This window comes from Dipteris shenzhenensis, chromosome 23, assembly GCF_047967505.1.
Source record: "Dipteris shenzhenensis isolate YYH24624 ecotype China chromosome 23, Dip_SZ_1.0, whole genome shotgun sequence".
NCBI lineage: Eukaryota > Viridiplantae > Streptophyta > Polypodiopsida > Gleicheniales > Dipteridaceae > Dipteris > Dipteris shenzhenensis.
Genome location: NC_141618.1, coordinates 52927113 through 52949835, shown reverse-complemented (window position 1 = coordinate 52949835; position 22723 = coordinate 52927113). Strand labels below are relative to the sequence as shown.

The following is a 22723-nucleotide window of genomic DNA, read 5'->3' as shown; positions in this document are numbered from 1 at the left end:
GATACAGGATCAAACCATTGATAAACATCCTACATGCTTAATTGAATGTTCTCAAAAGTGTGTATTGCAATAACATGCATAAGCCAGCATTTGGTCACAGAAAGTTCTTACAGAACACTTGTCGTTAACTCAAAAGACATTCCAGACCTAGCTATTCCGAAAGAAACAAAAAACAAGTAACCTTCATTCTTCGGCCATGCAGGAGTGCAGCCTCACAACTTTGAAGCTCCCTCTTAACCTCATCTAGACTCTGAAATGACATATTGAAGACGATATCAACTCCACGCAGGAAACTTTGTAAAGCATACAAGGAATGTAAGAGACACTTGATATAGAAAGCATAAAATAAAAAGGTCAAAGTCCATTGTTGTACATTGCCTACAAAGCAATTCCAGAAAGACAATGTACATTTTTAAAGCTATAAGCTATTGGAAAATGTCAGTATCCCTAGTTAAGGATCATAGCTCTCGAGTAAAACCCACCAAATAGCTGGGGCGGGCCTATAAATAGCCCCCCTCTTGATTTGGTATCTACAGCAGCTACCTTTTCTTCGAGCCAGCCCCATAGTTGCTGCATGACTAGCCTCTAGAAAGCCATGTCCATGGACTTAGATACCCATGATAGGACTAGTTTCCATGGCGGTCTACACCTTAGACTCGGGAGTGGACCTGAAAGAATGAATCTATGCTTGAAAGGTGAGCTCGCTAGCTTCAGATGTTGTTCTATGCCAGGAGTTGTACTCACCGCTCACAGTAGTTCTTGGAAGCTTGGCATAAATTGGCCCAAAGCAACAATGTGCCTCGTGCTGGGTGCATGCAGGTCCATGCACTGGATGAATGACAGAACAGGGGAAAGATGAGCAGCGGAAGGAGCAAGGGAAGAGCAGATGAATGGAAGGGCAGAAGCATATTGAACAGGGAAAGAGTACATGAGCAGTGGTGACCACATGGGCAAGCAGGTATAAAAAGGCAGGGCAGCAAAAAATGGGGCAGGGGTCAAAAGCAAGGAGAGGAGCTTCTCCACCATACATCTTAAAATTGCTCAGCAACTTTAGAGCAGAAAAAGGAAATTCTTACCTAGATTTTGAAAAACTTGGATCAGCTTAGAACATTTTCAAGTTTGACAATGGGAACCACTACATAAGGCAAGAAATAGATAGAGCACGGATTGTATATGGAAAAGCATTGACAACTTGTTTTTCTTTGTCCGTACTTTCTTCGTGTGCTCAACAACTCGTTTTCTGCTTTAGAAAATGGATTCTAGTTCATGAAGGGGTAGATGCGACCTTTGCCATGAGAAAGTTATCTTCTTGTAGCTGCTGATTGGCAAGCTCGAGTTTTTCATATGCCATGTTCTTCCTGAAAACAAAACATTCTTGCAATTTGATATATATTCGTGTTAACTTCTTGAAGATAGAATAAACATACAAAACATGCATCCTTCTTTCAAAGTGCAGATGTCTACCTGGGTACTATCTGTCTAGATTTGTGGTTGATGTTTCATAAAATGACAATGATTGGGGATCAAAAACCCATTTTGTGGTTCATGTTCACAAAATGACAATGACTGGGGATCAAAAACCAATTTTAGATACTAAGCAGATAAGTACCCACAAGATGTAATCAAACTATGAATGCACGTAACACACAGCATTGCACGAGTGCATTCATGCATGACAACATCATGAAGAGATAATGATAGCAACAATTCCTTTTACCGTCCACCTGGAACAAAAGATGAACTACAGAACCCTCATTGCAAAAGTCGTTCAAAGATGGTCATTTCTTTACCTCAATTTCTAGGACCCTAATGCAATTGGCGTTACGTGTGAGGAGTGAGACAGTTGAAATATAGTTGTTTCTTTAAATCAGTCTCTAGGACCCTAATGCAATTGGTGTAAGTGTGAGAAGTGACACAATTGAAAAACAGGTGGGAAGTCTTCACCTTCGTCCACTCAACCTCATCTGTGTCTGTAGGTATAGGCCCTAGGGTTTCATTTCCACCTTTGTGGTGACCTTCCATGTCTTCTTGCCACGTTATGGCTCTGGATCTTTGTTAAACACAAAAGTAGAACGTCTCAACTCTGATACCTTGTCTGAGAACAAGGCAGCAAGCCTCTGCTAACCCTTGCTATGAAAATGGGTAGAGGATCTTACTATTCTCTCCAATATACCAAACCCACAACTGCATTAACGGACAACACAGATCTCGAAATACACAGCAAAGTTCAGCAAAATATCATACTATAGCTCAATGGGTGTTGACTGATCAAGTACAAAAGTTTAGATCGAGTAGGTGAGCAAGTGCTGCACACTATATCAAAGCTTGCAAAAATGAAGTCTGCACTAAGGCGTAAGTGGAGGTGAGCAATATAGAGCCCAATTGCCCAGTCTGTGAAAGACAGCCTGACTGGCTGTTTGTAACAGCCAAACAATCAGCATAAGGGGACTGACCAGATCTGGCCCACCCCACCAGCAGACAGCCAAAATGTTGTCTACCCCTCCTCAAGACCCTAGTCCAGGTCATCTGAAGGTTATTGCCTGTCTTGAAAACCCTGACTATTGCCAGGGCAACCAGACATAAGGCTTGCCAAAATAATGCCTTAAATGAAAATCCAAATCATGTGGCAGTCCTAATTGTACTGCATGCTCCTTGATGTGAATTGCATATGTCCATATGGCATCTGCATCAATCCCAACAAAACCCTGACAAGGTAATCCCTGAAGCCTCCTCATACAAGGGCTCACTCAAGGTGGGGCATTAACCCTTAAATCTAATAGGGTAATCAATGTGATCGCGTGTTGCATCAATGAGCCGCTCCTTTCCATACAAGCAAGGAGAACCATCCTTGCACATCCTTCATGTGGACTGCATGCACTGTTCACGTGGCACGTGCGTCAAACCCAACAAAACCCTAACCAGGCCAAGCCCTGATGCTTCCTCATATGGGGGCTCACAGATATGGCATTGACCCCTAAATATCATAGGGGTAACCATTGCGATCACATGTCACATCACTGATCCTTCCCTTACCATGTGAGCAAAGAGAGCTATTCTTTGCCTCGATCCAGAAAGCCTCCTTACTCTCTCTGAGCTGAGCTGCCACAGCCCAAGTGAATAGTTGGGTTGGGAGAAGTAAACTCAGTCTCCTTTTAACCTGAGAGTCTACTCCTTACACTGGATGTGGCTAAAGTGACAGGACATGAAGTTCGGTACTGGCTCGACATGTAGAATCATTTTACCTTTATAGATATAATTAATGAAAACTTTCCAAAAGATTGTACACTAATGATCGGCGTATGACATGTAGAATCATTTTACCTTTATAAATATAATTAATGAAGAATTTCCAAAGATTGTACATGAATGATCAACGTATGGTAGGAGCTTGGAAAAAAAGCCATAAGCAAAACACATTTATAGATATAATTAATGAAGAATTTCCAAAAGATTGTACATGAATGATCGATGTATGGTAGGAGTTTGGAAAAAAAGCCATAAACAAAACACATTTATGAATTAATATTTTATGAACACATCTGTACTTCTCATAATAGAAGTGCACAAAACGCTTTTCATCTTGCATGGCAAAGATGCAACTTCAGTGGCGGTCTCAAAATGAAGTACTTGCAAAATAGAAAAGACTAAAAAGTATTAGCAGGCTAGTGACATGAGATGGTCTTTACAGGTACATATGGGTAAAGAGGTGGCAGCCCTATCAGGCTTGCAATCCACTTCTCTACAGACAGGTAGTAGTCTACTCACCAAGTGTGGAGATGAGTGTTTCCATCAATGTTTCTCCAATGTTACTGCTTCACAAACCAAAGCTATTGAAAATTTCAGACTGAATACCTTTCTAAAGCCGACTGAAGTCTTTCTCTTTCAAGTTGTTTCTGTTCAAGCTTACACTTCTTTTCCCAGACCACGACTTTCATATCACTGCAACACTTTTCTTGTGCTTCAAGTTCCTGATCTCTTCACCATGTGCAAAGTCAATCCATATATGCCAATATCTTCTAGAGCAGATCACCATTTTAACATAGGTTGATATTGTCGAATAAAAGAAAGCTCATCATTTTTAAAACATAACTTAAACTTATTTGGATATCAGCTTCCTGCACTAGGGAGCAAACGAGCATAATCTCATCAAATGACACATTAAGGAATGTGTTATCTCTTCCAACAAAAGTTTCCGACATCACAAGCCCACCATCATGAGATAACTGTTAAGGACACCAGAAAGAAAGTAAATAACAAGTACCTCTTCCTTCTTTTGTAGAGAATCCTCTAAAATTTGTATTTGCTCATAAAGTTTCCCCACCTGAATTTACATCAGTATCAATAAACTCTTAATAAACCTTACTAACAAACCTTGTGGCAGTATAAAAGTCTCCAGTCACATATCATTGTCTGTACCTTTCTCTGTACATGCTTTGAGTAAGCAGCAATTTGATTTTCCCTCTGCTCATATTGACTATTGAAGTCAATGATGTGCTTTCCCTGCTCTGCTATTTTTTCTGCTTGTTGTATGTTTCTTGCTTTCAAAAAAGAAATTTCAAGATCCTTCTTCTCAATGTGAGTCTTCTGGAATAAATCATAGAATTTGTTAAATCGACAGCATTAATGGAAAATAGGATCATATGCTACAAACAGTGGTTAAAAACATACATTCCCCAAAAATATGCCCACCAAAAGCTTCAACCCACAGATTAGTGCACACAAACAAGACATATGCATGCAAGCATACATATATACGTGAGTGTATTAAATTTGTCATAGAGTGCAAAAACCTAGCTTCGAACTGCTGCTTCGAATTTTCTAGAGAGCTTGCTCAAACAATTCTATAATGATTGTTCGCAGAGCTCCATTCCAAAAAAGAAATTGATTGCCCATGCCTCTATAGACAGATCTTGGGAGATTCTGGCTAGTATTTCAGCCTGGCATATTTGGAGGGCCAGATGTACGGAGTCAATGGAGAGTTCCCAGGTTCACCCTTCCCAGACTATGGCCAGTATATGGACTAATACTATATACACTTTGACGGCCATTTGGGCGAGCATGCAGGGATCTTCGAGAGCAGCTACCGCTAGGAGGGATATCTTTTTTAGAGTTTGGAGGGGATCTCCTTTCTTCTCTGATTCTTCTTCAGGGTTGAGGTAGCATTTTCAGCCTCCACCCTGGATTTTTGTTAGCTCTTTCTGAGCTGGTTTATTCTTTCATGCATGTCATGATGTACTTCCGCACTTGAGCTTACTCTTGCGGTTTTCATTCATACTTAATGAAGTGATCTTTTTGAAAAAAATAAATTAAAAAATAATTGAGAGGCATGAGCTAAATCAAAGGATTTGAGACAAAAGAAATAGAATCGAGAATGTGGGGAACATACAAACATGTGTGCATGCACGCATGCAAGCGTGTATGTACATTGGAACTATAATAGAGAATTTCACAAATTTCATGCAAAATCTTTGAGGCTACGGAAGCTGGACTGACAAAAAGTTAGTTCCAATCAAAGATACAGTTTCAGAAGTACTTTGTAAAGTGCAGAAGTCCACATTGATGACTTAGTGCACGTAAGAATCAAGACTCTTCAAAAGGCTTTAAGTGATCCTTTACCCCGTTAGGGGCTAGGGTGGTGACTAAGTAATATTATCAGCTTCAGCCATAAGATGATTGAGGGAATAGAATGGTACAAGATGAAGAAACATGTGGCAAGCTATCTCTAGGAAAGGAAAGGAAGGATTGCAAGCATAATGGAAATGAACTCAAATGGAAGTAGGCAATAGCAATGAATCAAATTACTCACATGTAGATAGCTTGATGTTGACTGATATGAAAAGACTCAACACTAGTACAAGACTATATAGTGTGAGCCTCTAGACTCTAGAAAGTCACAATGCATAAGGGATAATCTCCCATATGACACATGGCACTGTCTAGGACTCACTAGACTATAAAATAAGTCCTAGGGACCTAGGACACACAAATACACTCACTTTGACTTCATATTCCAACATCCCCCAATGAAGGAAAGGTGAGGGACTACTGGAATAAAGCCAAGAACTGAACATGACAATGATGGAGTCTACAGCTCTGTGCACCCCAAGTAGCTCAGAGGCTCAAATGAAGCATGGCTACCTGACCAACACATCGGTCACCAACATCCTGGAACTCCGCCAGGCCTGATAGAGAGACCCATCAAAGCCAATAGAAAGGCTCCCACAATACATCCCCCCTTGGCTTCATAACAAGACTTGGTAGGAAGCCACACACCACTCATAAAGGAAATAAAACATCATTTGAGAAGGGCTATCCAAGGCTGAGAATTTTTATTGACTCAAGGACACAAGACTCATTATTACAAGCATTTTTGGGGGACTACCGAGGGCAGAGTACCCAAGCACACATAGAATAGATCAGAAACAAAAGTCCCGATCATCAGGTACATAGACCTCTGAATGGAGAGAGAGATCTCTAATGTTGGCAATGAGAGCATGAGTCAGTGTCGAAGCATCATCTTCTTCTTCGTCTTCACTTGTTGCAGCCCCAACCAAGTTGGCATGATCTTTGTTTTGTTGCTTGGCAAGCTTCTTGAAGCAGCGATCCTCGGTGTGACCAAGCTTCCCACATTGATTGCATTTGAAATGCTTGAATTTGCCTTTGCCCTTGGAGTACAGTGCACTGGAGTCCAAAGTGTCTACATACCGTCTTTCATGATCAATGAGCATAGCAACCATAGGCTCATAACCCATTTGTGTCACACGCAATGCTGGTATGATCTCCCAATACTTAGAAATTTCCTCAATGCGCAAATGGCAGGCTAGAGCAGAGGTCAACGATGAAGAGGATAGACAATTCCACGTTGAGCTGGCTGCATCATGCTTGGGCTGTCAAATCATTGAGCTTAAGAACAAAATTCGAGCGCAGAAACAAATTTTATCACTTCTTGCTGGTGCTATAACTTTTCACAGAAAACTCGGATTGCAATGATGTATGAACGAAATCTGTAGTACTCAAGGTTCTCTATAACTTTGCTGAAGACACAAAACCATGATTCTGCTTCCAAATCCGGACAAAAGCATCACATCGTCCGCAGGTCACAGAAAGAGCAATAGAAACAACACCACTCCAGGACGTCTTTGTAGCTTAAGGAAGAAGAAGAGAGGTGGCGAATCATGGCGTGCTGAAGAGAGGCGGTGGTCGATGAAGATCACCCCCTCCAAAAGCTCCAAACAATGGTGAGGCTAAGGGAGGGGAAAGTGGAAAGGAAGGAGGAGAAATGAGTGCCTTCCAAGGAGGAGAAGGGAGAGTAGTGTCATTGGCCTCCCTCACCTCATCCTCTTGGAAGGGAAAGGGAAAGAGAGAGCAGGGCTAGGAACATGGCTCTGATACCACATGAAGGAACATGTGGCAAGCTATCTCTAGCAAAGGAAAGCAAGAATTGCAAGCATAATGGAAATGAACTCCAATGGAAGTAGGCAATAGCAATGAACCAAAATACTCACATGTAGATAGCTTGATGTTGACTCATATGAAAAGACTCTAAGACTAGTACAAGACTATATAGTGTGAGCCTCCTCTAGACTCTAGAAAGCACAATGCATATGGGATAATCTCCCATATGACACGTGGCACTGTCTAGGACTCACTAGACTATAAAATAAGTCCTAGGGACCTAGGACACACAAATACACTCACTTTGCCTCATATTCCAACACAAGAGGTGCACATGGCTACATCGGCTCTTTGCAGTGATGTGATGGAGTTGGGCGTTGGTTGCTTCTTTTACGTTTGGGTCTCACCACTCTTTGCTCTGGGTGGAGGGGGGGGGTGTGGGTATTTTGGAGCTTGTATAGTGTGAACACAGCTCTAGTCTTAGTATGAGTGCGAAAGGGGTTGTGGTTTGTTTTTTGTATGTTTGAAGGGTCACTTGACCTTTAGGATTAGATTACATTTGATTTGATTTGTGTGACATCTATGATGTCAAGGAGATTCTCTCCAATGAAAACATCAATGATGTATGTGTGGGGGAAAGACAAGGCATCCTCTGCCTATAAAATGAGGCTTGTACTTTGCTATCAATATCAATCAACATATGTATTTTGCTTCAATCCTTGTCCCCACATCTCCATCATGTGATCTCCTCATCTATTTCTAATAGTTTATGATCATTGGAAAAGAAACATGCAACAAACTTTCACCTTTGACAGAGAAGACTTCAAGGTGGTACACTCCTACAAGTACTTGGGCCTAGGAAAACAAGAAGTCGAACATGTGTGTGGAGAGAAGGATCCTAAGGGGAATAAAGGAGCTTTTCAATCTACAAAGCAATGCAAAAAGTACCACATTTGGAATTGGTAATGCAAAAATCTCTATACGTTGCACCAGTGTAGACTGTCATTCTTTATGGATGCCAAGCATGGGCCCTAAGGCACCAGAGGCTCGTGGAAGAGTGTGGAGAGAGTTCAAAGTAGGTTTCTAAATGAAGAGAGGAGGATCAAGGTTCAAACTCCCTATGTTAGAAATCGACCAACAAAGGGTACGCAGAGCGCAGAGCGGAAGACTGGTAGAATAGCCCAAGAGCTCACACAGTGTGTGTGGTGGATGGAATCACAAACTTCTTAACTTTATGTGCTTCAAATAGATGTGCAGACAAGTAAATAGACAATGATCCAGCCAGATATAGAAACCACCAAAACAATATATTTCCGTCCAAAGCCTATGGACGCAATACAAAAGAGATAGATCCAAAGTCCCACCAAAATGTAGTCCTCTGATCTTACCACAAGGTATTTCTACTATTTGCCGGATATCTCTAGATCATTGAGCCCGCGCGCTCCACCTCGAGCGTACGTAGACTCTCCGTCCAAAGACCTCAGCTCCTTGCTGCCCTAGAAGGCCCATGTGCTGGTCTGTCCCGCCTCTGCTGCACCCTCTTCTGGCTCCCTGATCTGCCCACACGAGTGCGCCTCTATCCAGCACTGACCTGTACTTCTGCTGATGCCTTCGGTGGTGAACTCGTAGCCTTTTCTCTTAGGTCCCTGTTTCTGCCCTCTGCTCCGACTTATTCTCCTGCAGATCAGCTAGATAGCTTTGTCCTCTCTTCTCTCTTTTCTGGGCATATGCTGCCCTAGGTCTCCCTCCCCCACGCTCTCCTCATTTATGGGCTTATATATGGGGAGGTGAGCTTCATAGTTGCCAAGGAACGGGAACGTTCCAAAATTTCAAGTGCCGGAATGGGAACGTTCCGGGAAGGGGGAACCGGGGAACCGGAACCAGAACACCATGTCATATGACACATCATCAATTCATATAAAAATATACCAATTATGAAAAGAAAACCACTTTTAGCAGCTCTAAACTTTCCATTTCAGCTTTAGACATTTAAAGACACTCTTAGAATACTCAAACCAGAAATGTAGATGTTTGCAATGTGAATAAAGCAGCGTAGTAGACTGTAGAATACTATAGATCCGAGAGCATATAATATGCAAAGTACAAAAAAGGGAGGGCATGCCTCGGGCCTAAAGGCCTCAATACAAAATAGGACTCGAGACTCTCGAGTCAAGTACATGGTGTATAGAAAAAAAGAGAGTCAGCCCTAATGGTCTGAAGGTGGCATAGCAATGGAGGCCTCTCCCTCACCCTGCTGGGCCTCATCATCCTGATCGTGGTCCTGGGCCTCATCATCCTCATGCTCAGGAGTATCCTTTGCTGCATCACTGTCGGAGTCCTCACCAGGTTTAAATCCAAGATATGATTCCAGGAGTGCCCTCTGCCCTGAACTTGTTAAGCAAACGCAAGTTTGGATTAACAAATACAAGATCATTTGCCTTCTGAACCCCAAGCCTGTTCCTCTTTCTTTTTTTTTTTCAAGAAAATTACTTCATTAAGTATGAATGAAAACCGCGAGAGCAAGCTCAAATGCGGGAGTACATCATGCAATGCATGAAGAAAAAACAGCTCAAAGTGAGCTAATAAAGAACCAAGGCGGAGGCTGAAAGCCCGTTCCTCTTTTTGGATGCAAAGAGGTTACCAGGGTCCTCAACTCCTCCTTCCTCCAAGCATACAAAGCATCTATACTTTGAATGGTCTCAATCATCCTATCCATCCCTTCATACACCTTCCCAATACAAGGAACATCTCCATCAACAAGCCTCAACATCAAAAGAATTGGCTTTGTAAACTGAAGCAAAAGGCGAACATCATCCCAAAAAAGGTCATCCTAGACAATGGACTTAAGTCTCTGAGCCCCTGCAGAGTTTCGTTCCTCAATTGAGATCTCAACTTAAAAAGCTGCTTCAACATGATGAAATTATAAGCAAAGCGTGTGTCGGAATACTTCAAGAGATTCTTTTGGGGGAATATCTTCCGAAAAATAGCCAAAATATAGTGATGGCGAGTGATGAAAAATACAACATGATTACCCATATCAATGGTAGGATCCACCCAATCCAACTTACCAATATCCTTCAAGAGATTATTCAGCCCATGTGCCATGCAAGGAGAAGGTGTGCCCTATTGGAGTTCTCACCATCAGAAACAAATTGAATAACCTTATCTGCCCCCACATGCTAAATGGACTCCATCCAAATGCTAGCCAACCTCTCAGCTGACTTTACCTCATCTGAATTATCAATAGCTTTAATGAAAAAGCTGGCCCCTTTGGAGTATGCAATGATGCCCTGAATAGAGCTGCTCCTAGTGTCACTCCATCCATCTCCCATCAAGGAGACACCGCATTTAACCCATAGGTCTTTGATGGGAGCCAAAGCCTGCTCTATGGCGGTCTTCTCTGTTGCCGAAATTGTGGTGCGTAGGGCCTCACATGTGGGAGGAGTGTAACTAGGTCGAAAGGCTGCAATCTCCTTCACCATATCGATGAAGTAATGATTCCGCGCTTTTGTTGTGGGTATATCTGCTCCATAAAAGAATTGGCCCACTGCAGCAAAGGGGGGCAGCAGGAATGGCACGAGAAGATGAGGCAGAAGGAAGAGCCGTCGTGTGTCGCTCAACAGGACTTTTAGCTAGGTCAAAACTAGAACGTCGGGATTAAAGCTGGAGCGCCACCGGAACGGTGTTCCCTGGTAACATGTCCCCAAGGGACGTTTTGGATGTGTTCCAGACATTCCTTGAGCCTCTCCTTTCTGGAACGGCGTTCCAAGGGTTCAAGATGCCGGAACGCCATTTCCTGGTAACTATAGTGAGCTTTCCAACACCCTACCCCATCTTAAGGGGAAGCCCTATGCCAACACATCAAATATCTCAATCCAGTAGCAAAATGCACAAGGGCAAGCTCCCCCGCAAAGCAATGGAAGCAATAGACACAAGAGCTGATACAAAACAGGAAATGGGTGGCTGGGATATTGGGCGATCAATACATCAAAATCCTGGCACTAATGTGGTGGAATTAGTATACTTTGAAGGGATATATAAGGAGGCCACTTCTCAAGCCTCAACATCGAATGCTAATACCCCTACCTCAAGTCCTTCTCCTGTCTTGATTGCCATCGAAGCTCTACTGGTGGAGAGCGCACGGGTGGACAGTACCATCAATTGTATCTGATACGAAATTTTTCTTTTGCTCTATTGTGTCTATTCTTTGGTTACTGTACTATCATTGTTGTCAAACAATCTCTTTGCTGCATCGTATTTCTACAGTACTGTCCCACAATCATCTTGATTTAGGATTGCAACAAGATCTTGGCCCCAATTCTATGGTGCTTTGGAGCAATAGATCTTGTGCTAACTCCTCTAGATTATCATCAGCCTGATTTAGTAATTGGACTTTTAGTCTAGAAATTCACCAACATTTGACATCAGAGAAGTGGTAACTGAAAAAATCATAGGCAAACTATGGCAGGACCCAAAAGACACCTACAAAAGAGAAATCAATCATCCCAGTGCTTCACTATGGGGGACAAGATTATCTCAATGAGAACATCTCTCTCTTTAAAAGAAGGATAATATGCCTGCTACAAACCAGCTCCCACCAACTTCAAGTAGAGACTTATAGATGGAAAAATGAGCCACAAGAGGATTGGGTATGCAGCCTATGCCCATCCTCACCTGTCGAACCTATAAGCACACTAGGGAGAAATATGAAATAAATATGCCCAAACAAGCAAACTTGCACATCCTCTTTCACTAACCACCAAAGAGGATAATTTACATCAAGGAGGTTTGGCACATCGCATTAAAGTCTTGGACAAAGTACACAGCTTGAAAGCATGCTCAGGGATGCAAAGACATGAACTATTGTTTTTGACTGCTATTCTTAGAGATGCAGCATGTAATTTTTTCCTTTGTCCTATAGATTCTGTCGGGTCTCCAACAGACATTGATAATACCATATCATTTCTATAAAATCTCACCTTATAACCTCAAACTTGCATAAATGATGATGGAAGAATCCTAGCCCAAAGTTTCCTATCAATATTGCTCATTGGATTCCTAAATCGACAAGAAAATCAACTTACTTTAATTCCAAAGAATTGACCTAGGAACATATACAGCTCTCAAATGGTACACCTCCTTATGGAGAGCCAAACACTTATCCTTTCAAAAAATTCTCCCATGTACCATGTCTAATCTACAAAGAGTATTCTCTCAGCTTCTACAAAGAATGACAGCTTACGATCTCAAAAGATGAGTTTACCGAACCACCTGGCTTCACCTAGATTAATATCCTACATGCATTGAAGACAATTGGACTGTTCCGGGTATCGTCGCACATGCTACAGGGTGAGACAAGACAGGTAGAGGGCACTCCACATGAGAGATGGTTCCGCACATCATGTGGTATGCAGGAGATCAAGACAGAGGATCACTTTGCATCCACATGCTCTGTGTAATATGAGATCGATGGATGGCATCACTGTGTTTTTAGTAGCAGTTTTGGCCCACTCCGAGAGTTTCTAGTACACCCTACTCAGAAACACGTGGCTGTTTTCCTCCTCAAAGCCCAAAGACATAGAGATCAACTTATACGAATACAGGGGACAGCACAAGAGTCTGAGAGGATGATCACGGACTTTTCTCCAACGACCCGAGCTAGGGGCAACAAGGACTGACGTAGTATAGAGTCAGAGTTGCAACATACGATAGACCCGACCTCGGATGGATGCTCACATAAGGACCACATATATCTCCTCTCTACTCTTTGACACGGGGAGATAGACCATGGGAGTGACATTGGCACTTGTCCGACGACAAGCTTGCTCTCGAAGGCTACAGAGGAGGGAGGGACCCAAACACTCTCGACATGCTGATCAGTAGCAGCGGTCCATCGCTGATATTCTTTCTCGCTGATGCCAGCCTTCGCCAAATCCAGAGCTACTTACAAGATCAACAAATGTGCTACCAGAGTGAAGGCCTCACTTTCTTCTTTGGCTCTCCTATACAAGCCGGGATTTTGAGGACTCCAACTCCCTTTTAGCTCATGCGGAGCAATGCTTTTACTCCTTTGGCTGATTGTGGATACTTTTCTAAATGAGGATTGTTAGCTAGAACATTGAAGGCCTTGTGTTGTTCCCTGCCGCTGCTGAAGGCAACTAATGTGTAATCAGTTCCATCCCGGGGTCTCAAGGGGGCCCATTAATGTTCTTTTTATCCAAGAGCGCAAACTAGATTTTAAAGATTGCAGTTAAGTAGGTAAGCTGCCTTCATGTCATACTTTTTTGTCTGCTGCACTCAGCACTAGGGAAGGGGATTTCATTTCAGTTTCAGCCACCATTCTACCCTTTGTGGTTGGCCATGGTATTATTATTCCATCTATGGATCCATGGATTAGGAAGGGGATTTCATTTCAGTTTCAGCCACCATTCTCCCCTCTGCGGTTGGCCATGGTATTATTATTCCATCTACGGATCCATGGATTAGGAAGGGGATTGCATTTCAGTTTCTGCCACCATTCTCCCCCTTGTGTTGGCCATGGTATCATTATTCCATCTAGGGATTAGTGGATTATCTTGTTACTAGATGCATGTGTTAGAATATGAAGCCAAGTTGAGTCAGTTTGGTGTGTTCTAGTGTGAGTTCTAGCCTAGTGTGTCCTATGGATGCCATGTGTCACATTGGGAGCTATCCCATATGCATAGGTGTTCATATGTGTGTATGTGCTCTTATATAAGAGCTATAATTGTCTAGTGTCAAATCAATCAGGTATCAAGCTACAAGCTCTTTGGTCTACATGTGAGCACTTTCATTTTGGTTCATTCCTCCATAAGGTTGGCAGCAGAGGGAGACGAGCGATGCTGGTATGCACGGACTCACAGATGGTTTGTGAGACTAGGGTTCCACATCGATAGGATACCTCCTTTTCAGTACAATTTAGATGCCCCTCTGATACTCCCACCCACCATCTCGATCCGGCCACACACCAACCAAGTCATTCGTGAGGATCTCCTGCAGCTACACACCTTTAGGACCTGGTTGAGCCGAGGGAGCTTCCAGTGAAGCTGAGTTTCTACAGAGATTACTGTCTTCATATTTAGGAGGAGGGATTCATCACACCACCGGGGTACACTGAGCTTCATATGCCTCACTCACTATGGATCTCCATCGGACAGTTTTCAGGTATCATCACACCGCCTCCGCATAGAGAGCGGTAGAGCAGAGGGGATTCCTAGGGAGCATCGCTTATACATATTGTGCGACTGTCGAGAGGTCGAGTCGGAGGCGCATTTCATTTTCAGGTGCCCAGTGTACTACGAGATCCGAGGTCGCTACCACTGCCTCTTCAGAGACAGCTCCGGGCTCCTTTTCAGATTCCTCGCCTACCCAGATCTGAGATGCCTCACGGCCTTCATTCACGAGGGGTCCGACACAGAGAGTACTTACTCAGGCGACGGGGCTTGGCCACATCATCAGACACCTCTCAGAGCAGGATCACAGAGTTCTTCCCATTGAGTGACATTGATCGTCCAATCTCTAGCTGCAGACGTGACATAGACCCCGACCCAACGACCGCAGCAAGACACACGAGACATCGAGGGGACACACAGATCACTCTGGGGGACCTCCCGTCATTGTTTAGACCCAGGATACGTCCCACGGGAGTCACAGTGGCTCTGGTCTTGCGTCGAGCCTCATCCAGGAGACCGAGACGTACAGCACCCCTTGACGGGCACCAACGTCCCATCACCGACTATGCACCAGCTAGGGCGACATGACATACGGAGGATTCCGCTCCGCTCCAATCCTTTTCTTTTCATTGTTACATCCAGATGTATTTGATTTGATTATGTATGATCAGACTTAGGACTCAGCATGGGTGATGATGCTCGTTTCAGTAGCTCCATCCTTACTGTGATTTGTATCAGGTTTTCTTTCAGTCTCATAGACCCATCGGTCTTCCGAAGACTCTAATAAAACTTCTATCTTTCTTTTCTTTCTAGTCATTTCATTTCCAGTTCATTATGTATCTCTTTGAGTATCACTTCTTCTCTCCCTAGCCTACTCTCTCTCTCTCTCTCTCTCTCTCTCTCCCTTTCCACCATGTGCCTTCATGTGGTATCAAAGCCTCCCTTCCTACCTTCCCCTTCTTCTTGCTCTACCTAGAGGATGAGAGAAGCCCGCAAATGGAAGCTCCTCTCTCCTCCATGATTGAGCTCCCTTCCACTCCTTAGCCTCATCTTCGGGATCTACCTCGCCATCAACTACCCCTTCTTCAGCCCGAAATGCCTTGCCATCAACCGCCTTAGTAGCCTCGCCTCCAGCTGCTCCATCGATCTGCAAGCAGGCCGTACAGCCCGCTCTAAGCAGGCCGTACAATCCCTACGAACTGTTTTCGTGCAATCCCGTGCCGTACCATCCTGCCTGTACAGACCCGTACACCTGTCTGCCCGTCCGCCTTGGAGCTGCTACCCTCGAGACTGCTGCTCAATATCTGCGCCATTTGCAGCTGCTTATAGCCTCGATTGCTGTGCCATATGATGCCATTTACTACTATTGCTTTTGCCCTCAAAATCCATGCCAAAACTTGCTCCTGATTCCGCCATAGATTGCCTCTCTTACCGCCTTCATTCGAGCTTCCCGTTGGTGCTAACAAATCTGATTTGAGCGGCCCACAATTTGCGTCTTCAACTGGGCAGCTCCCTTGAGCACTTTTGCTCATTTTTTTGAGCCTCTTCTTCGCATTCAGTGACTCTCCAATCGGCACATTGAGAGTCATGACGTGATCTCCCTTGGTAGCTGCCCCTATGGCCTTCAGTGACACATCATTCGAAAGCATCCTCGCCTGGTTCTTCACCGACATACCTCTTCGCATCAGGATGTGCACACTCTTGTGCAGCAGCTACTTTGGGCTCATGGGTTCTCTGCCCTTGCTATGCATAAAATGAATGAAATCTTTTATATTTTTTATATGTTTGAGTTAAAGGTTCTCTGCCTTGAGTAGTCACTCTAAAATGAATGTTTGAAGAGTCAATAAAGGTCCTTTGCCTTGGATAGTCCTCCTAAGATTATGTATTTCTTTTATATTTATGGTCTATGGCTCCATGTTCCTAGCTAGTCCCCAGAGTCAAGAGGGGGATGTACTGTGGGAGCCCTGTATTGGCATTGATAGGGTCTAGTTATTAAGCCTGGCATATGAGTTCCAGGACGTTGGTGCATTGGTCTTCTAGACCTCTGAGTTGTTCATGCATCCATGCTGAGACATGAGCCCAAAGCCAAAAAGAAAGAAAGAAAGCGAGAAAATTTATTAAAGTCTTCGGAAGACCGATGGGTCTATGAGAGACACGACAAGCCAACGGGTTGATTCACAGATCAGATTTGGGGATCTTCCCTCCATTTTCATCAGACCAAAGACATGGCCAACGGGTGTGATAATGGCACGGCTGTATAAATCAGGCATGCATTCTGTTTCGGGACTGATGAGGATGGTATGCAGTGGCTGTATGACTGTACTCGTGTCTGACATAGGTAAGAGGATCCAGAGCCTTTTGTAAAGGTCATGGGCAGCACGTGTTGCTCAGATCATGCTGAGAACAAGTCTATAGTGGACCAGGGTGTGGAGCAATGGAGCACGTTGGTGAATGTTGAGACATTCAAAAGAAGGCTGTTCTAATGGGTATTCGGGGAGATACTTGACTTGCTCCAAAGGCAAGAAAATCAAAGGACGCATGTATGTTTTCTCTTTGTGCCTCAATATGGATTTCCAATGCATGCCGGAGAATTCTCAAGGCAGAGGCATTCAAAGCCATCTGCATGTCCTCTGAAGGTGTTAGTGTCTTGAACTCTATGGAGATCGAGATACTAGCAAAGTAAGGTGACAAGGAGAATTCCCCAAGAGGAATCATTGGCATGTTGCTGAATAGGGAGCATGTTGGAAAGGTCACCTCCCCATCTTTAAGCGCCCATATGAGGAGAGCATGGGGGAGGTGGACCTAGGGCAAGAGCTGCCACATGGGCATCTGTTTAGATGCCATGTGGGAAGCATGCCCAAAGGAAAGAACATGGAGAGGGTGCTGCCACACAGGCAGTACCCCACAGAAAAAGAGAGAAAGGAGCTGCCACATGGACATCATCACGGCTGTCATGTGGGCAGCACATCTAGAGAAGTACCTGGAGCCATCTGGGAGTATGGATCAGCACTATGGATAAGGGGACTGGCAGAAGCAGGTCCAGGAGCAGATCAGTGGCTGTTTGTAGCTCCAGACAGAGGCGAGAAAGTGGCGCAGTGGATGGCAGCATGTCAAGGCAGTTCCAGGACCTGGACCATGGACCAGGAGTGGCTGTATGATGGCAACACATGGCAGGATGAGCCCGGGTCAGATGCGCCTGGGTTGGACAGGTATCTAGGCAGGTCTATGGCCTGCAACAGGCCTGGCAAAGATGGCAGGGCAGCCTAGGATGGGGTCGGCCAGGGAGCAGACTGGTTGGGCTGGTTGGAGCCAACCAACCAGGTCAAGTTATGGCAGACCAGGAGGGCTGGGCCCCTGCGTGGAACTGAGGGCCTGATGGCCTGGTTATGAGGGCCCCAAGTCGGTTTTTTGGGGGTCAGCAGAAGTCGGCCAGTAGGGAGACTGGTCGGCTATTTGTTTATGTGCTGCACATCAAGTAAAGAAGTTTGTGATTCCAATCCCACACACACACTATGTGAGCTCCTGGGCTATTCTACCAGTCTTCCGCTGTGCATACCCTCTGTTGGTCCATTTCTAACAGAACAGTAGGGATAACAAATTACCTTGGAGGGCATAAGTTCAGAACTGAGTGGAGCACAATAAGAGCTTGGTTTTCAGAGGCAGCTGCTGGGAGCAGTTCTGGAATGAGTGGAGCGCTGTGGAGCAGCTAGAAAGTGCTCAATTTACCGGTTCCAAGGGTTGAGGTTGCAGATGTGGTTTGAGGACGATTGGGTTGAAGTAGACCCAAGATGCTTGGTACTTTGCAGGGTTTGGTCTTTTCCTAGATTTTGAGAGAGATGACTAGATGGACTTGTTGGTACCTGGGTATCTTGAAGACTCCGATGTGTTCATGACTTGGACCAGTGATTGTACCAATGTTCCAGACTACATCTGGTTGTTCGTGTACTATGGGTATCTTGTTGGACCGATGTGTTCATGTCTTGGACCAGTGATTGTACCAATGTTCCAGACTTGTTGGTACCTGGGTATCTTGAAGACTCCGATGTGTTCATGACTTGGACCAGTGATTGTACCAATGTTCCAGACTACATCTGGTTGTTCGTGTACTATGCGAAGTGGAGGTGAGAATTTGTGGACCAGATGATAAGACATCCTCAGCTTCTTCTTGAAAGCTCTCACATGGAAGTTGGAGGGACTCTTCAACAGAGAGAATATGAGACCACAGTGTGTGTTGACTCTGAAACGCCCACATGCTTTTCTTTGCTCAGAAATGCATTCAAGTTGCCCATGCTCTGGGCTCCACAAAGGAAATATACCTATTACCAGATGACCTAACGAAAGTTATTGCTCATAATAGGATGGATTTGTAGTGCCCACAGCCCCTTTTAAATTGCATGTTCCCACAGAAGACTGAACATAGACGGGGACACGAATTCATTTGCAAGTATACCATGCATACATTGCCAATAGACTTGGATTAAATTTCAAAAAGAGGATACCATTATCCATGCTTCATCCTCTGCATAATGCAATACAAGTTGGCACTACCATGTTCGACAAACCCATGCTTTGTCTTCCTCCCATGCACACCTCTATGCTACCTTCACACTATGCATGTATCTACTCATACACACTTACTCATGAACATGGCACACCACTCAATTACTCCTGCTACTGATCCACCTTGCCACACCCCTCTACTACAACACACAACTCCTCTTTGTATGAAACACTTCCTAGCATAAATACTCTCCATCCCACAGGCTCAGTGTGTTCCGCAGGATGGGAGTCTCTTCTTAATGTTTTCTGTTATGATGCCAAAACCGTTACTCAAAGGTATGCCAAGACTCCCACGAAGATCTTGCTGAAATTGTTGGGTCTTCACAACTTTGGGCCAACCTCTTCTATGGCTGCTTGGTGCGCTTCTGTCATTGGCTCCTTCAATCTCGGAGTATGGCTCAGTCCTTTGCATTGTGGATCTTGGTAGAGGAAGGCAGGTCCAATTGATAAGCCAAATCACCCAGGGGCCATAGAATCTATGAGCCATCTTGGTGTTGGTATTACCTTTCAATGAAGCATATCTATGCGTGTGCGACCGGAAATATATACAGTCCCCTTCTTGGGATTCCACGTGCCTTCTCATACTCTTTCATCTTGGACTGTGGCCTGCATAAATTGCCTTTCACCAGCTGTATGACTGCATGCATCCTGCCTAAATCATCCTTTCACCATACTCTGAGAGCTTGCGTCCTGAACTGCCCACTTGGATCGTGAGAGGAGACCACTAGTCAAGCCGCAATCATCGTACCACCAACAGGAGTAAGCCACCTCGTTGTAGGCAGATGGTAAGGCAACTCAATAGGGGACTGAGACTGTGACAAGGTGATGCCAAAGTGATAAATTGGTGTGGATGGATCATGGATGAGTGCAACTAACAATAGGATGGGAAGCTAGGGTGAAGGTATAGGAAAGCTAGTTAGAGCTGGTCTGGAGGAGCAGCGAAAGCAGTATGAGGAGCTGGCACAAACCTACCAACAATCCAGATTGGCCATCTGTGAAAGGTGCACAATGTATTGGAACGAATGGAGTTGGCACTTTTATTCCTGAAGTCCCTCTCCCCTCTCTTCATCGTCATCTCCCACAGTGAAGATGTCAGAAAAAGCTACACTACAACAGCATGTTAAAGTTGTACTGTGTATGTCAAACTCTTTCCTCCCCACTGTCATTTCCGAGCTGTAAAACAATAATGAACCCATTTGCTATTTACTAGGGGGTTTGTTCCTTGAGCTGGATCTACCTCTGATTTTCTCTGGAACACCAATCTTGTCCTTAATTCTTCAATCGCTTTCTCCTGTCTGCCAAAATATTGCAAAAGTTTTCAGATTACTAAATGTGTTCACGCTGAGAGAATTCATTGCATGAAGAAGTCGCGAGAGCTTAAATCTCAACTTTCTCTTTCAGTTGATCATTCAGGACTATTCCATGCATTCTTCAAATCGAGGTGCTGGTTGAATCTTGCTAACATATAATATAATCAATCCTTAAAATTCAGACCACTTTATATATATATATACCTTTGTAAGACTAGAATAAGTCCAATCATACAAATTTAGAATTTTTGTTGTTCTAAAGATAAAAAATCTACAAAGAAAATAAAAGAGAAAATGAAAGGCGCTGTTGCGAGTGTTTAGTGCAACAAAGGCGACATCCACATTCTATAATTTTCTTATCAGTTTTGTAAATTTTGTCCAATCATCACCTCTTAAGAGCATTATTTTGATCTTCGACTGTTCCTTGCAGCTGCCGAACAGCAAGCTCTTTAGCTTTGATGGATTTCTCCCAATCCGTGCGAGAGTTATTGATCAAACTATTGTACTGAGATCTAAGCTCCCCAAGCTGTAACTCTTTGTCATTCAAAGCGGCTCTCAAATGAAGCAGTTGATACTGATAGGTAGTCACCTGGCAAGACCCTTCTTCATGTGTAGCAACTTTGGACGACTTTGTTAAAAGCTTCTCAGAAAGGCCTGTGCTGGAATCTCTAGATGGAATGCTTTTATGAAATGACCCTCGTCCAGTATTCAAAGGTTTTTCACTCTGACGTATTCTTTCAGTCCGCATCGACCATGTGGCACCGTTAATGTGCTCGACAATCAGTCTATGCTGCACATTTTTTACGTAGAATAAAAGCTAAGACTACATATGCTGCTCGAATCGGGAGGCTTCCCAGAGTCTGGGATATTGACCTCAGGAGCATCCACCAGAACCGGAAGAAAAAGCTGCATGCATTTGGCTTCAATGGAGAGAGAAGCAAGTCAGCCATTCGTAGGCCGATACTATTTATTGGGATGATTGGGCTGGAGCCAGGCTCATTTTGTTTTGAAGCAAGAGGAAGGAGAAGAAAGGTGGTGGTGAAAGCAGCTGGGCGGATACTTGTACGTAAGGTGCGCACATGCTAAAGGGAGAAATGGCTGCGGCAATTGATCGAAGACCCACTACGAAAATGCACGTTGCGGCTGCATTCGATGAGCTCCGGCTCGAAAGAACGTCGCTCGAACACCCCAAACTTCCTCAAGTATCAAGGACGTTTGCCAAGAACACCCGCAGAAGGCCTCATTCACACACCGTTAAGGCTTTTGGCTTCTCTCTCTTCTCTTGGGGGTTGCTTCAAATCACTTCCTACCTCCTTTACGTAACCATCTCCACGGTGTAGCCCGCACTTTCATATGAGAAAGAGGTCAACCCATGGCTTCTCATGGCCGCCCCGGCAAAGTCAAAGGGGCTTATTATGTAACGAGTGACGATCATTTATGTTATAATTTCTATGGATGTTGAGTAGTAGTAGCTCAGGCGGCTTGGGCGTTCACCCATCTAAGCTGGCCATCCGACCACGCAGTTCCCAGTTGTCTGTTAGCGTAGAGATTGTCTGTCATAGTTGGCCCTATGTGTGTGAGTAGGGGAGGGGTGATTCTCTAGCCAATGTCAAGCTTCCACCTCGGCGCCATTTTTGGCTTCTGCTAATAATTATGCCTCAACAACTCCAAGGAGTGTATAGTGCTTTTGTGCTCCCTTATTGGCCCTTTTACACTAATTATTGTAGTCATAGTAGAGTTCGCATTTTTTATGTCCATGGTAAAGCCATCAAAACTCATCATACTCTATATATAGCCGAATGGCTCCTTTGAATTCAAAAATCCAAAACTATCGAAAGACATACGATTTCGAACCGAAATCACTTGGAAAACATTTGTAATTTTTCAAAGAAAATTCACATAATGTCTCCTTCGCCCGGTTGTGGGCAAGTTAAGCGAGAGGGCAGAGACGACTTTGGGAAGAAGACCATTCATTCCCAATAGATATCCTCCTGTTATTCTCAATCTTCGTCGTCCACCTACTCTGGAAGGAAAGAAGAGCGAGAGGCACTAGAACCGGTGTGCAAAATAGAGCAACTAACCTTCGATCTCCGTTCGGCCCAAAGCCATCCAGGATCATCTAAGGCTCCAAACCCTCTTCCGTTCTGCTTTTGTTGAGAGCACTCTCAACTAGTATTAGAGCTTGGGTGTTTTATATGATGCTTATGGGTGGTCTAGCTGAGCTCGTGTGTGTGCCTGGAGCCTGGTATCTACTACTACAACTCTATG

The 22723-nt window shown here is 44.2% G+C and overlaps 1 protein-coding gene across 1 annotated transcript in view; it reads right to left on the bottom strand.

Annotated features, from left to right (window-relative positions):
• The window catches only part of LOC147887551 (uncharacterized), an 80846-nt gene extending 59239 nt beyond the window's left edge, over positions 1-21607 (bottom strand). The window contains exons 1-7 of the mRNA XM_087394340.1: positions 20845-21607; positions 20383-20440; positions 4417-4584; positions 4262-4321; positions 3853-3968; positions 1286-1358; positions 182-250 (exon numbers count right to left, since the gene is read on the bottom strand). Of these exons, the coding sequence (XP_087250466.1) occupies positions 182-250; positions 1286-1358; positions 3853-3968; positions 4262-4321; positions 4417-4584; positions 20383-20440; positions 20845-21203 (903 nt within the window). The 5' untranslated portion in view covers positions 21204-21607. The remainder of the gene's footprint in view (positions 1-181; positions 251-1285; positions 1359-3852; positions 3969-4261; positions 4322-4416; positions 4585-20382; positions 20441-20844) is intronic.
• Between the last annotated feature and the right edge of the window lie 1116 nt (positions 21608-22723).